Genomic DNA, 15,742 nt, shown 5'->3' with positions numbered 1-15,742 from the left:
CCTGCACGCCACCACTAGAGAGAAGCCCATGCACCACAATGAAGAGCCTGCACGCTGCAACAAAATATCCCGCGTGCCGCAACTAAGACCTAACGCAGCCAAAAATAAATAAATAATAACTAAATCTTTAAAAATAGTTAAAAAAAGAGTTCACTGATCACACATCACCATAACAAATATAATAATAATGAAAAAGTTTGAAATACTGTGAGAATTATCAAAATGTGACACGTAGACATGAAATGAGTTAAGTGCTGTTGGAAAAATGGTGCCAAGAGACTTACTTAATGCAGCGTTGCCACAAACCTTCAATTTGTAAAAAACATAGTATCTGCAAAGTGCAATAAAGCAAAATGCAGTAAAAAAAAAAAAAAGGTGTGCCTGTACATATGAAAAAGGCATTGTGGACTGTAAAGCACCATTCTAGTGTTAATTTTATTATTAATTTTTAATCCTTGTCTGACATGTACATATTTAAAATTATAGGAGTAAATAAAATAGGAAACAGATAGAGGCTCCCTCGCTCTTCACCTAAGAACGGAAGCCAGATACAGAGCAGAAGCAAGATACAGAGCAAAAGCCAGCCCCAGATTTTCTGTTTCTTAAAATCCACCATCGGGCTTCCCTGGTGGCGCAGTGGTTGAGAGTCCGCCTGCCGATGCAGGGGACACGGGCTCCCGGTCCGGGAAGATTCCACATGCCGTGGAGTGGCTGGGCCCGTGAGCCATGGCTGCTAAGCCTGTGCGTCCGGAGCCTGTGCTCCGCAACGGGAGAGGCCACAACAGTGAGAGGCCCGCGTACCGCAAAAAAAAAAAAAAAAAAAAAAAAATCCACCATCACATGAGAATAGGCTGGAGTTGGTAATAAGGTGAGAAGGCTATTTCCTTTCTCTTGATGCCGAATCCTATACCTTCTGATACACCAGCAGCTCTGCTAGCTTTCTCTGTAGCTCACACTCCAGCCCATCTTGGAGATCTGTGTCTGAAATGCAGTAGGCCAGGATCTCCAGGCATGACTCCAGGGGCCACCGGTCCACAAACTGCAGTGTTAGCCGACTTCTCAGAGATGCATCCTTCACAGCAAACAGGTACTGCCAACCTTCTTTGACTACAAGACAAAAAGATGCTCAGCAAGGCTGGCGCCGGAGCTCAAGAGTCCAGGTTACTTCTCAAGAGAAGGGCTTTGTTCAGTTTCACAAAACAGAAGCTTGGAGGATCCTGAAGATCCTTCTGACCTGAATTAGTCTTTACACTTGAAACACTATAGGAGAAATACTATACCCTGTTTCTCTTTATGCAAATGTAATCATAGTCACGGGACTTTCTGAAGAGAGGGAGAAAAGGCGAAAGGAGAGGAAAAAGGAAAGATTTTCTCCACTCCCCACAGCCCGCCCAGCTCTTGCTCCCCCTAGTGGACAGCTGTAGGTCATTGCTCTCAACTCTGGGTACACATCAAAGTCTCCTGGGGAGCTGTCAAACAGGCCCAGACTCTGTTTTTATAAATAAAGTTTTATTAGAATACAGCCACGCTCACTCATTTATGTATTGTCTATGGCTGTTTTCATGCTATGACGGCAGAGCCAAGTAGTTGCAACCGAGCCTGTACAGCCTGCAAAGCCCTTTACAGGAAAACCTTCTTGACCCCTACTTTAAAGCAAACACTTGCCTGAACCCTATCATGGGCTTCTGTAAACGGGGCTCTGATACTTGTAGTTTATAGAATTTCACAACGATTCTGCCATGCAGGGTTGAGAATACTGGTTATGAGTGCCTGTCCTAAAGTTCGATGGAGTTGGGTTCTAAGCTCTGCTCTACCACTGACTATCCTGGGCAGTTTCCTACCCTCTGAGCCTCGTTCGCCTCTCAGTATCATGAGATTATGGTGGCACCTTTCTCTAGAGTTACTGTGAGCATCAGATGCGGTGATCCACTCAGTGAATGCCCAATACTATTACCACTGGTGAAGGAGGGAGGCACGGCTTTCTGCTCACCACCTGCCGCAGCACAGCTCAGGACCGCATCCTGTATGCTGCTCAAGTCGTCCACATCTCGCCCGTACACTTCAGTGAGCTGAAGGGCCCGGTGCCAATCTCTGGCCACCAGGGCTTCCTCGAAGGCCTTGGTGAGCACATCCAGGGCTATGGGAGAATGCAGGCCCAGGAGGACGGTAGAGAGACTGGCCCGGCCGCAGAGACCCGCTGCCAGACTCTGCCCCTGCTTGGAGGACCCTCGTAGGGGCTCCCAGGCAGCTAGGAGGGAGGCCTCAAGCATAGGGAACTGTTCCAGGAGGCGCTCACACTCCTGGGCTACCTGCTCTGCAGTCAGAGGCACCTCCCTGTGGCCACGAAGCTCCTTCCAAGACAAGCTGGGCTTGGTGATCTTTGACCCCTGGGAAGCCCCCAGACAGGCCACGGTAGCCAGCAGCTTTGAGCGGGACTTAAGGAAGGCCAAGGCAGAGGAGGTGAGGGCTAGGCCTGATGAATCCCTCGGGGAGGAGGGGGGCTTTCTCTCCAGCGTGGGATTCTCAGTTGGCTTTGAGGAGCTCAGTGTAGAAAGTGGGAGGTCCTCCAGGCAGTGTGAGGTATGCAGCTGGGTCAGAATGCCCAGCTGGGTCAGAAGGGATGATGTCTGCTGCCTCTGACGGGAAGAGCAAAGGGCAAGGGGCTCACAGCAGCAGTTGACAATGACCTGTGGCACACTCAGGCTGAGACCCTCTCGGGCCAGAAGGGCTGCCAGCCTGGAGGGAGAGAAGCAGAGGGCATGTAAGGCCTCAGTGCCTGGGCACCATCACTCAATCTCAGAATTTCTTTATGTGTAAACAAGCAAATGTAAATGTAGACCCTCTAATTGTTCCCCCAACCCCTCTCTTTTTAAATCAAAAGGCAGCCTGTTGGACCCAATTCTCTGCCCCTTGCTTTTTTACTTAATAACAAATCTGGGAGATCTGTCCATAGCCCTCTACAGAGAGGCCCCTCATTCTTTTTTTACAGCTACATAGCATTCCATTATGTGGAAGAAACTGAATTTAACTAGTCTCCTATTAGCGGACAATGGCTATGCCATACAAAGCTATAATAAAATGACTTGGTACATACAGCATTTTTCATACTTATAACAAAGGATAAATTCCCCAAGGTGGACTGTTAGGTCAAAAATGTGGTTTGTCATTTTAGTGGATATGGACAAACTGCCTTCCCACAGGGGCTGTACTAATTTATATCCTGCTGGCAATCTATGAGAATGCTTGTTTTCCTACAGCCTCGCCAACTAATGTGTTATCAAAGTTTTGGATTTTTGCCTACTCATAAGTGAAGAGTCCCCTTAATTTTATACTTGCAATATAAACATTAGAGGTGGAGAGAGAGAAAGAAACGAGGTACACTGAATTTTAATGTAGCTTGTATAAGAGTAAATGCAAATTAAGGGAAAAGTCTGGAAGAAATCTCAACTTCCTGTATTGAACTCAAACACAGCCCCACTGAGCCCTTGGTTTCCTTGATGAACAATTAGGAAGGCCCAGGCCTGGCTCCTACCTCTCTGGGGGAACTTGTCGCTCAAGCAGGAGGTGTGACACCAGTTGGGAAGAGCTCTGTTGCAGGAGAACAAAGGGGTTTCCCACCTTGACTTCCACGTGCTCTACAAAAGTAAAGAAAGTGATCTTTGCACCACTGATTGCAACATTCAGAGCGCTGTTTTCCAGAATCAATAAAAAAGTAGTGTCAAAACTACATGGAAAGCCCTTCTGTTGATATTTTTCTAGGTAAAAGGTGTTCCTGACATGATGCTGACCACAGGTTTATCTACGCCTTACCACTGTTCTAAAGACTTCCAACTACAGACAGACTTCAGTGAGCAGGCCTAGCCACAGACAGCCCAGACTGCTCCCTTCGATATGACTGAAGTGCAGGTAATACTCGCTCTGCGGACTTGAGTAAGAATCTGGCACTCGACTCAGAGACTTAATTCCCCTGGTGGGTCCTCATATCCACAATAGATCGAAGATCTGGGAGAGGTATTTTTGAGTCATTAATGCCATCAAAATGTATTGAATACTCTCATGTGCTGTACCATTGTACGAGGCATCAAGGAGACAGAGGTGAATAAAACACAGAGGTGAATAACAGAGGACCTCATACGTAGTGTCCTCGGCTACCGCTGTACCCAGGACCTCTTCAGTGTGCGCCTTCCTCTTCCTTGCCCCTAAACACTTGTGGGCCAGTCCTGACTCTATTTTCTTTTTTGCTACTTACCAGGCTCAGAGCTCAAACTCCGCAGGAGAACAGCAGCCAGGGTGCTGCAGTACCTGAAGAAGGTGCCCATGTAGTCAGTCTGCCTGCCGCCTGCCGGCATCTGTTTGCCCAGGTTCTTCTGGAGGAGCTGAGTCTGGATATACACAGGGTGGGCCTCTGCCTCCAGAGCTTTCTCGGCCACCTGCTCCACCAGGGAGGTGAGTGGAGTACTCCTGGGCTCTGGGAGGAGTTATGAAAGGAGAAAGCATGTAGTGTTGAGTCTGTGCATCTGGCTTTGGGTCAGTTTCCAAACAATATGGGAACTGGGCCTCTGTACACTGCATGGGAAATCCTATAGCCTGGCTGCTATGCTGACAAGGCAGTTATAAAATCCTAAGTTGGTTGCTTATACAAGTGATTCTCAGCCAGGAAGAGCTTTGAGTCTGGAGAAATCAGGGTGGAGAGTTCCATTTTCACCCATGTCTCGGGTGGAACAGCTCTGTGAAGCTTACAGCACTCTTTTGCGGAAGGGTTAATCAATGTTTACGGAGTCCCTTCTGGGTATATCTCTCATAAGGAATGAGAAAAATGTTCCAGCTAATGAAGTGCTAAGCAGCCCTTCACTTAGGCGGTGGGGAAACAGGTGGAATTAGTTACGAGACAGGCCCTGGTTAACTAGAGGGCTGGTAGGGCCCACTTCTGAGTCCTCAGCCTCTGCTCCAAAGTACTCTTTCCCGTTCCACTGTGTCCTCTCCCCATTTCAACCTCATCTGCTCCCATGCAGTCGGGCCTGTACCTGGCAGCTGTAGTGCTTCTCTCAGTGACTGAAGGATCTGCTCCAGCTGCTGGGAGAGGGTAGCGTGGCTAGCGACACAGTCCTCGGTGAGGCTGGGCCAACACATCTGAAGCAGCTCAGCAATGCTGCACCGTGGGGGACCTCCCCCCTTTTCCTCTACACTCTCTACGGAGAGCAAATGAGAAAGAAAAAGTGAGGTCTGATGCTGACCTCATGTTCCGAGGCTGGGAGGTTAAAAAGGGGTAGTAAAGCAGCTCACCTGGTTTGATTTGTCCGGCTGACAGAAGTGGGTAATTGAGAATCTTACTGATCTGCTGAAGAACGCTTGGAAAACCTCGAATGCCATCAGCACTGAGGAATACGTGGTCTAGCCGGCGACCTGGAAACAGGATGAATCGAGAAGGAATGCAGAAAAAAATAAGGTACTTTCAGAGATTGACACTCAGTCCTGTATTGACTTGTGAAGTTTTATCTTCTCCAATATTGAGGAAGAAACATACGCTGTGCCATTTTTCATGACAACCAGCGTACTGGGCTTATTCCACGCCCACTGTTCCAGGGCTACCTCTGGCAAGATGCCTCAGCTGTCCACAGCAGCAGACGCAGAAGCTCTGGCATTCCTAGGGAATCGCTGTCCCAAGCCGATCAGGCACTTCCTGTGCATGTGCCTTGGTACTTCCTTCAGCTGAGAACTTGAGCTGGGATCTTATCTGTATCTTGACACCCTGACTAGACTATAAATAACTTTATGGACAGAGATTATTCCTCATACCTCTCCTGTACTCCCATATACTTGGGATAATCTGGAAATGCAGTAGGTACTAAGTTAATTCCTGATTGATTGGCATGAAACCAGTCAGCTTGAATATTATTAATAGCTTGGATAATATTTACATTCATTTTAGAATTTAAGTACTAGATGAGGGAGAGGGAAATTGTTCGATAAAAACAGCATTGTGTATGCCATGGCATACTTTCCTAGAAGGACTATGTCAATGTTAAAGGACTTTTAAATCAACAGCTCAGAAGTGATTTGGAAGGGTGTGCAGAATAGAGTTATCACAGCAGGCCTGAGACTGCTATCCTTAGAAAGGGCTGCTTGCAAGGTTGGTCCCTGGTTGGTGTCTGTGAACTTGACTGGTAAACGGTTTCCTACACTGATATAAAACTTTCTCTAAATGATGAGAGCGACTGATTGTGCCTAAACTGTTTGTACAATGTGGTTTATGCTGAATACCTGCCTTCCTCCTGAGAGCCTGGAATTTTGGTACATGCTGGGCAGAGGGTCCCTCTGTCACCAGCTCCCAATAAAAACCTTGGGCACTGGCTCACTAATGAGCTTCCAGCAGACAACACTTCACACTTGTTTGTTGTCACAACTCATTGCTGGAGGAGTTAAGCACATCCCGTGTGACTCCAGTGGGAGAGGACTCTTGGAAGCTTGTATCTGATTTCCTCCAGACTTTACCCATGAACCTTTCCCCTTCGCTAATTTTGCTTTGTGTCCTTTTGATGAAATAATTCGTAGCCATGAGTATGACTATATGCTGAGTTCTGTGAGTTCACTCATCGAATCACTGAACCTAAGGGAGGCTATTCATATCATATCTATTCACCATTCCTCCCTCCATATTACTCAGAGAGAACATGTTTCTTTCTCTCTCCCTGGTCAGTCCTTCCAATGCTGGGTGTGTGTATCAAGGATGGGTGGGGAGTGGAACTTTGCCTAATTCTTTCTTCACATTCCTCTACCTTCATTCCTCCAAGAATTCCATGTACACATTCTGGGATATTATTAACCTCAAGATACAATCCTCCCTCCAACTGTGATCCACTAAATTTTCCCTTATACCTGGTTTACAAGCTTGAGACTCAGGTTTTAGGTTAAGTGGGATTCACTCTGGAGGAGGTATGCAGTTTAAGGGCACAAATTCCATTGGTACCATTTTTGAATGTATATTTCTTCCTTGAATTTATCTATAAACCAGAAGAGAATTTCCCCAAATGACTGGAATTTGTTATATCTGTTAAGAAGGCGAGACTCTCAGTAAACTATATTTAAGTTGCCAGACCGGACATGAGGAAATGAACTAATAATCCTTTCTCCCCGTCCCTCCTTCCCCGATAACTTTCTTCTTGCACGATTATTAAGCATCTCAGAACCCCATCTCCTCATTTGAGAATGAAGGGATCAAGCAAAAGCAGCACACTCACCCCGACTCTCAAGGCTGCTGTTCAGGCGCCGTTCAGCAGTTTCCAAGAGCTGCTTGCCGGTTTTCCAGAGCTGGCACTGAGAGCAAGCCAGGTCAAATGCAGCCATGGCGGGGGGGCTGAGGTCTTCCAGAACCTCTCTCAGGGGGGCAGTGGGCTCCACTGGGCTACTGCTTATCCAGAAGTCCTCCTGGAGTGTGGGGATGGGGTCTCCCGAGGTGCTGAGCAGCTTGTCGGTCACATCAGAGATGGAGTAAAATACCATTCCTGGACACCCAGCAGTGGGATACAAGGCGAGAGGTTAAAATGACTCTCACTAGCACTTTTATTTTGAAAAGTAGTTATTTAAAAAATGTCTGAGGTCCTTCTGCACAGTATACCATCTATGCATATCAAGACCACCATTACAGCCCACTCTTACGGCATCAAAACAATGGCAAGGAAAGAAAGACCAAGAGAAACTCAAAAAGGTGGAGTTTAGATCCAAATGGGATCTAAAAGTAGGATGAAATGAGGTAGATCTGTGTGTGCTCATCCGAAAAGATCTCTAAGATACATCACTAAAAAAGCAAGGTAGAAAATAGTACTTGTTGGAAGAACTCATTTATATTAAAAACAAAAAGGATGTAAAGAAAATCTCTGGGAGCTTATAGAAGGAGCAACGAGTGATGGTAACTTGATATATAGAGCCTAGACCAGCAAGAGATGTAAAAATATGGGACAAGATTCCACTTTCAAGAAATAATGAAACGATGAGCCCTTTCCGCAGTGCAGCCAAGGGTGGGAATTGACATCTGTGAATCCCAGGCCACAGGTGTTAGATACAACTTCTTCACTTGCTAGAAAAGTAGAATATGCTTTATCCCTGAATGATTACATGGGAAGAAAATAAGCAATTCCCCAAATCCCAAGATTAATGGCCATCAAAACACATGGTGGAAACTGCATTCACACTCTTCAGTGTCAGTCACGTGGGACAAGCTTAATGGAGGAGCTCGTGGGGCAGGTAAGTGACCACCGTGGTCGGCGAGGTTAGGCACAGCTAGAAAATGACTCTGGAGGTGTCAGGACTGCTGTTCTTCAAGGCAACCGTCCTTCTCTAGGTTTCTGCTCACCTTCATGATGAGCCTCTGATCTGGGTGGTTTTTCCCCCATACCCTCCTCCCGCAGCTCCCTCACCACCTGGCAACAGGGAAGCCGGACCTGCGGCTGCAGCGCTGCCAATGGCCTGCAGAGTTGAGCGGCCGCTGCCTGTTCGTCGGATGGTGCCACTGACCCCGTCCGAGTTCTGGTTTTCGATCTTGTGCTCTACTCGGGCCAGCTCCTGGATGACCTCCTGGTAGCGCTCCATGAACAGCAGCTCCCCGGAGCTGGGCGAGGACTTCAGGTTGAATGTGAACACCACCTGCCACAGGAGAGGAAGGAGTGTGGCTTGCGGCAGGCCCACTGAGGTGGAGAGTGTCTACAGATCTGAGATCTTGCTCGTCATCAGACTCTGGCCCTAAGACATCTGCTTTGTGGGGCTGGAAGAACACTGGACACTCAAAGAGTAGGTCAAATGTAGAAATAACTCGTAAAAGTCAGCAAGAGGGGCCACTAAAGCCCCAGCGGAAAATAGGCAGAAGATGTGGACAATTTCAAAGAGAAAATACACAGGACTAATACACAGGTAAAAAATGTTTTCCCTCCCCAGTAATTCAGGGAATTTAACATTAATACTACCTTGCATCTACCATAATGACAAAGTGTAAAAATAAACCCTCAGGGGGTGGTGGCGGAATGAACTGTCACAACCTTTTTGAAAAGCAATTTGGCAGTCTACAGAGCTTTAAAAATGTTTATATTCTTTGACTCAGTCGTTTTTATGAAAAACTTTCTTAAGGAAATAATTCAAAAGTCAATGTATAAAGGTGATAATCTTGACACTATTCACTACAACTATTACCAGGTTGAAAATAAATGTGAGTTAACAGGGAATGGTCAAATGCAGCTACTAGAGCAGACTATCATAAGGTCACTAAAATCAGTTACTAGGCAAATGCTTATATTATAATGTAAAAAAGGCACTAAGTTTTAGATTCAAAATGATCTTGGCTCTATATAAAAGTCACATACATCTTGGAAAAACATTGGCAAAAATATGCTTTTATCTTTAGTATTGGTTGTTCTGGACAATAGGTTAAAAGCAATTTTAGGGCTTCCCTGGTGGCGCAGTGGTTGAGAGTCCGCCTGCCGATGCAGGGGACACGGGTTCGTGCCCCAGTCTGGGAAGATTCCACATGCCGCAGAGCGGCTGGGCCCATGAGCCATGGCCGCTGAGCCTGCGCGTCCGGAGCCTGTGCTCCGCAACGGGAGAGGCCGCAACGGTGAGAGGCCCGCGTACCACAAAAAAAAAGAAAAAAAGTAATTTTATTTTCTGGTTAATATTTTTTGGTATTTTCTTATAAATATGCACAACTTGCTCTGTAACCAGGTTTAAAAATAAAACCATTTATTAAAAAAGAAAAATGAAAAAAAGAAAAGATCAAAGCCCCAGGAAAGGAAGAGGAAGTGAGGACACTTAGCGGTAAAGCATCAGGGGGCTTACAACTGACTTCCTCTTGGTTTGGGTGTCAGAAAGGCTGGCGAGGGTCCTATCCTTCCCAGAGGGATAGAATTATCATTATCATTAAAGTACAGGATTTAAAATGTGTCAGAGGAAGTTAAGTAAAAATTATCCAATCACCTAGATGTTTCGATGATTTACTCCTCAACAAGTAAACTCACATGAAAGAAAAATTCTGACCTATGTATTAAGGGACCAGTGCAAGCGTCATAAATATATCAAGAGAGTTTTAAAAACTAGAAGAGTGGGCTTTTATGCTTTTAAATTTAAGCAATAGCAGAGGATTCTTGTATTTCTCACAGCTTGCACATAATCCGCTTAACATTCCAAGAGGTAGCACAAGCAGGTATTATATTTAACTCCAAGTTTCAGATGAGGACGTCAAAGCTCAGAGGGAGTAGAGTCTTTCTGGTTTCGACTCCCTGCACTTTTCCCTACACAACATTCTAATTTGCTAGCTCCCTACACTTCCTGTATGTTAAACTGGCATTCTATTTATTATTAAAAATTGTTTGCATAGTGATTTCTAACTATGTAAAACCACATATGTGTTCAGAAAAGGACTACAAGAAACAAAAATATTTCAACGTTTTGACTGTGGCCGAATGTTTTCTTTTATCTTGTTAAAAAACTGTTTTAAAACAGTTTTTTCTTGTTAAAAAACTGTTAAAAAAAACTGTTTATACAAACAGATGATTCAACGGCTTAAATCTCCTCCTTCTGGATCTTGAAATCCACAGTGCTCAAGATCAGGCTCCATACATGGAAACTCCCTCCTGCTTCTGCTACACGTGGCCCCTCAGGTGCGCCCGACTGGCTCTGCTTGCACAAGCATCTGGCTTTACCTGATGCCCCGCGGGTCCCAGACAGCAAAGGGCTACCTTAGCGTTCTTAACTGTGACAAAGTAGAGCCTAGGCTCCTAACACCTGCTGCACAAGTACCCGCCTCACCTGATGGGCTTCTGCGAAGTTCCCCCGGAGGATGCAGGATGCCAGCAGTGACTCAGGTGGGGAGAACATCATGCGGATGAGTGAACTTTGAGGTTGAGGCTGCAACCGGCCATCCAGCTCATTCTTCCCAGATGCAGTGCTCAGACTTCCCTCTGTCGGGACACAAGAATGTGGGGGTCCAAGGAAGGGATAGAAATTGAGGAAAAACTATTCTGTCACCTGCTGCCAAACTCCTATCTTCTCAAAGTCCTTCTCTAAAAGGTCTGTAAACGGACCTTGAATTTTCCTCAAATGAAGCGCATACCTATGCTATCATCTTTTTCTTTTTTTTTAAATTGAAGTATAGTTGACTTACAATATTGTGTTAGTTTCAGGTGTACAGCAAAGTGATTAGTTATATATATATATATATTTATATACATTATATACATTCTTTAAAATTCTTTTCCATTATTGGTTATTATAAGAAATTGAATATAGTTCCCTGTGCTATACAGTAAATCCTTGTTGTTTGTCTATTTTATATATGGTAGTGTGTATCTGTTAATATGTTATCATCTTTGAATATAAGACTTAGGTACCAACAACCTTCCTTGGGTATTTACCTGTGTTTCTCTCTACTGATGGGTAACTCAGCTGATAGTGAAATAGCCCTTTCCCCACTGAACACAAGCATGAACTGCTCGGTCCAGGTTTTCACACCGTGGTGTATGGCATCTCTTTATGAGGGCAAAGCTGCTGGAAGTTGGCAACTGGTTCGGACCCCCCATACCTGAAGTACTTGTGCTCAGCTCACTACTTGTACTTTCCAGGGATGGGTTGGAACCTCTGTCCCGGCCATCTAGAGGTATTAGGAGGAAAGAGAGAAAATCAACCATCAGTGCCTTACAGTGTAGAAAGTGAGAAGTTGGCTTAAAAGCTGAGATCTGGGTAGAGTGAGAAGATAATGGGTAGCTACTATACCAGTGGTTCCTTCTACAGTAAAATGCAAATTCCTACAGACCAAAGGTACAGGGGTGGGCTTAATATGGTCCCAGTGCTCATTTGGATAGTAGCTTATATCAGTGGTTTCCAGTCTCTGGGTCTCAGAGCCCCAGGAGCTTTCAAGTTACTTCTAGGGGTCAGCGACCCCCATTGCTCACTAAGCACTGTCAATAGTCTGAAAAAAAAATTAAAGCACAACTATTATGACATGGAACCAGTATGGTGCCAAAGAGGGTCACAAAATTTTCTGACATAGAAAAAGTTGTCCTCATAGTTAAAAAAGTAGGGAACCAAAGTATAAGGCCAGGCTGATCAAAGACCACGATATTGGGACTTCCCTGGTGGCACAGTGGTTAAGAATCCGCCTGCCAATGCAGGGGACACGGGTTCGATCCCTGGTCTGGGAAGATCCCACATGCCGCGGAGCAACTAAGCCCATGCGCCACAACTACTGAGCCTGCGCTGTAGAGCCCGCGAGCCACAACTACTGAGTCACAACTAGAGAAGCTCGCACACTGCAACGAAGAGTAGCTCCTGCTCGCTGCAACTAGAGAAAGCCCACGTGCAGCAACAAAGACCCAACACAGCCAAATAAATAAATAAATTTATTAAAAAAAAAAAGACCATGATATTGAAAGTCCTGGAGAAAAAGCATCTTCTTCTCAACACCTGCTTTCCTACAGCTGTAGGAAAAGAGAAGATGGATTGTGCATTCTGGGCGGGATGGGTCAGGTGGATGCAAACTGACTCAAACCAATTAACTGAGCAACTTAAGGGGCTCAGCCTTTACGTTTTCCATGTTTCTCTCATGGTAGTCTCCACCCCAGCCAGCATGTTCATGTCTCTTGTTGCCACTTAGCTAAAGCCTACTCATTCTTCTGAGCTTGATTCAAAAGTCAACTCTTTCAGAAAACCTGTTTCTCTGCCTTTGTAGACTACGCTGACCTCCCCGTCCATGAGATCTCTTCTGTTTTCAGGCCGTGCCTCCGGGCAGTTTAAGTTTTTCATGTATACTGTCTATGCAGGTAAATTATAAATTCCTTGAAGGCAAAGTCCTGGTTTATGCCTCATTGACCTCCCTCAAGATACCTAGTATTTTTTTTAGCACACAGGAAACTCTTTATGAACTCCCTGTTAATTATTTTAAAACTACCAAAAACCATAATGGAAATTTGATTATCTAAAAATTTAATACTTCTGTATAATGCGTCTGTGTTAAACTCCTTTAGAAAAACTCATAATCAAGTCAAAATACAAAATGGAGCAAAACTCGTAGCACAAAATGACAGAATATTTTTCTTAAGGTATAAAGAGCTTCTTACAATTCAACAAGAAAGACAAACCCAACAGAAAATATGTACCTTAGACTGAAAAATATAAATGGCCAATAAAAGACATTCAATCTCAAACTAAAAATTAGTATTAAAACAATGACACACCATTACTATATTAATCATATTGGCAAAGACTAAAAAGAAACCTGATACTACTCATTTTTGTTGAATGTATATGCAAATAGGCACTTACATACAGGTGGTGGGAATGTAAATTTGGTCCACCTTTTTTGGGGGGCAATTTGTTATATCTGTATTTATACCCAAATATACTTTGACCTTCTATATTATACTGCTAGGGACTTATCCTATAGATATACTCACACAAGTATGCACAGACATACGTACAAGGTCGTTTACTGTAGCATTATTTATAATAGTAAAAAACTGGAAACAATTTAAATGCCCACAAAAGGGTACATATGACAATGGACTACTAAGCAGCCTTTAAAATAAGTGAAGAGAAGTGAGTTCTCAATATAGAGTATGATATGTTTGCATATGTAAGAGGATATAAATGAAAAAAGAAAGTTGCAGTTCTCTCTATGTAGTATGATGCATCTGTATATCTAAAATGATACACATGCTTGTATTTCATGGAGAATTTTTGGAAGAAAACTATTAGCAAGGGTTACTTTGGGGGAGTGGGATTAGGATAATCTTAGATCACTTTTGTTTGTACCTCATCTTAAAGAATTGCTTTAAGATACTTTCAGATCTTATCTTTACCATTAGTGTTAAGGTACTTTATGAACTGCTTTATCTTGAGAATATTAGACAAGCGGCACTATACCATTTGCCGCTTGTGGGAAGGAGGCATGGAGAGAGTTCTTCAGATTACCTGCCCGGCTCCTTCTTGTCCGACGACCCCGGCGGAGACTGGGGTGCCATGCGGCGATGGGCCGGTATCTTCGGGAGGGTTGCTCCTCTGAAACAGCAAACCCAGTGGGTCATACGGGAGGGTGATCAATTTTTTTTTCAATTCAAGTATTGTTGCTGTACAATATTATATGTTACAGGTGTACAATATCGCGATTCACAATTCTTAAAGGCTATACTCCATTTATAGTCATAAAATATTGGCTGTACTCCCTGCGTTGTACAATATATCCTTGTAGCTTATTTTATATCTAATAGTTTGTACCTCTTACTCCCCTACTCCTATGTTGCCCCTCCCCCTTCTGAAAGTGATCAGTTTTGATTTGACCCACCTCCTGGGGTAACAAGTAGGGGAAGATCTGGACTGGCCTGTGTGACACTGAGCGGTACCCCAGAGTTCTGACACAAGTGGCCATGGTGATATGCCCTGAACTAGTGTGCCTCCATGCACTCCTAGCTGTCCCACATTCCCGAGACTTTTCTCCCTCCTCCCTTTCTGTTATCTCCTCTCACCTGAGCCCTGGTTGCTGGTCACCACCTTGTACCTCCACTGGGCCTCAGAGAGAACCTTGGAGAACTGGTGCAGGCGGCTCTGCAGTCCGTCTCTGCTGCTGCTGCCCAGGCCACTCTGGCCTTCAAGCAGCTTTGGCTTCTCGGGGGAGCTGCGGCTGCTTAGCTCATCCAGCTGCTCCTGCAGCAGCCTGAGGAAGGCCCCTATTACATATTCATCAGCCAGGAACCCACTGATACCGCTAGTAAAGTGCTTTAGGTCCAAAAAGCTGTGCCTGTGAGGCTCTGGGCAACTGTCTTTTGGCTGTGCCTTCAGAGAGCTTGGAACTGTGGAGGCCAGGCTCCTGGAGGCCCCCAGGGAACCCTGTTCTGACCTCCTCTCAGGCTGTGCTATGTGCTGAGGGCTCTCTGACGGGGACCTCAAACCCAACGGGCCCTTCCCCTCAGCGTCATCATCCTTAGCGTAGTCCTCGGGCAGGTGAGGCTCTGGGTGAAGATCAGCAGAGGTGATAAGGAGCAATGAGAAGATGTTTTCTAGAAGTTCCAGGCACAGAGAGTCAGGAATACTGCAAAGATACTGTTGACACCTGGCCAGGTATGTTGAAAAGAGATCTGAAGCACCTGAAGAAGCATGTATAAAAGAAGAGGCCAGAGAAAGAGAAGAGAGAAAATGCAAACATTAGAAACAGTACTTGCCAGACTGAAACATTCTCCCAAGTTTAACTCATTTCTTTCTTTGTAGTGACTCAGGGAACCGTGGTTACAGTCAGAAGACTAAGAGGCTATTGAGCCATGTCTTTTCATGATTTGTAGAAAGATTTTGTTCCCTTAACTAAAAGTACAGTTCAGTGAACACTCATTATTTTGTTTCTGCTTTTTAAAATTACATTACTCCTTATCTCTGAGAAGCACTCCATATTTCAGTTCCTAGAAGGAAGGCAGCCTGGAGACTCCTTATTCCTCAATTCCTGTTTGCACTCATTGTTTTACTACAGGTGATCACAGCCTACCCAGATCTCTTAAAATGACCATGCTCAGAGATGAAGGTCTATTCCAAAGCTGCAAGGGAGAGACACTTGACCACCAGTCACAGAAAGCAAGGTAAGGAGTTATAAGTTTTTAAGAAAAATGAGAGCTAATAGGACAGAAGGTTCTTTCAAACTGTAGGCTGTGACCTCTGACACTGACTTGGACGGCTGCATTTGAAAAAACGAAATAAAGCAGAAAAATAATCAGGAGTGTGC

At 44.9% G+C, this 15,742-nt stretch overlaps 1 protein-coding gene across 3 annotated transcripts in view; it reads right to left on the bottom strand.

Annotated features, from left to right (window-relative positions):
* Window positions 1-15,742, bottom strand: part of ZFYVE26 (zinc finger FYVE-type containing 26) — a 62,109-nt gene that overhangs the window by 32,055 nt on the left and 14,312 nt on the right. For all 3 annotated transcript variants that reach the window (XM_082647679.1, XM_082647678.1, XM_082647680.1), the window contains 12 exons: window positions 14,502-15,119; window positions 13,951-14,037; window positions 11,564-11,632; window positions 10,792-10,943; window positions 8,439-8,640; window positions 7,239-7,502; window positions 5,284-5,403; window positions 5,025-5,189; window positions 4,250-4,468; window positions 3,533-3,635; window positions 1,991-2,736; window positions 911-1,107 (listed from right to left, as the gene is read on the bottom strand). In XM_082647679.1, coding sequence (XP_082503805.1) covers window positions 911-1,107; window positions 1,991-2,736; window positions 3,533-3,635; window positions 4,250-4,468; window positions 5,025-5,189; window positions 5,284-5,403; window positions 7,239-7,502; window positions 8,439-8,640; window positions 10,792-10,943; window positions 11,564-11,632; window positions 13,951-14,037; window positions 14,502-15,119 — 2,942 coding nt within the window. The remainder of the gene's footprint in view (window positions 1-910; window positions 1,108-1,990; window positions 2,737-3,532; window positions 3,636-4,249; window positions 4,469-5,024; window positions 5,190-5,283; window positions 5,404-7,238; window positions 7,503-8,438; window positions 8,641-10,791; window positions 10,944-11,563; window positions 11,633-13,950; window positions 14,038-14,501; window positions 15,120-15,742) is intronic.

This window comes from Grampus griseus (genome assembly GCF_964374135.1).
Source record: "Grampus griseus genome assembly, chromosome: 2".
Taxonomy (NCBI): Eukaryota; Metazoa; Chordata; class Mammalia; order Artiodactyla; family Delphinidae; genus Grampus; species Grampus griseus.
The sequence above is the reverse complement of the archived record's forward strand: the minus strand, read 5'-3'. Positions and strand labels throughout refer to the sequence as shown.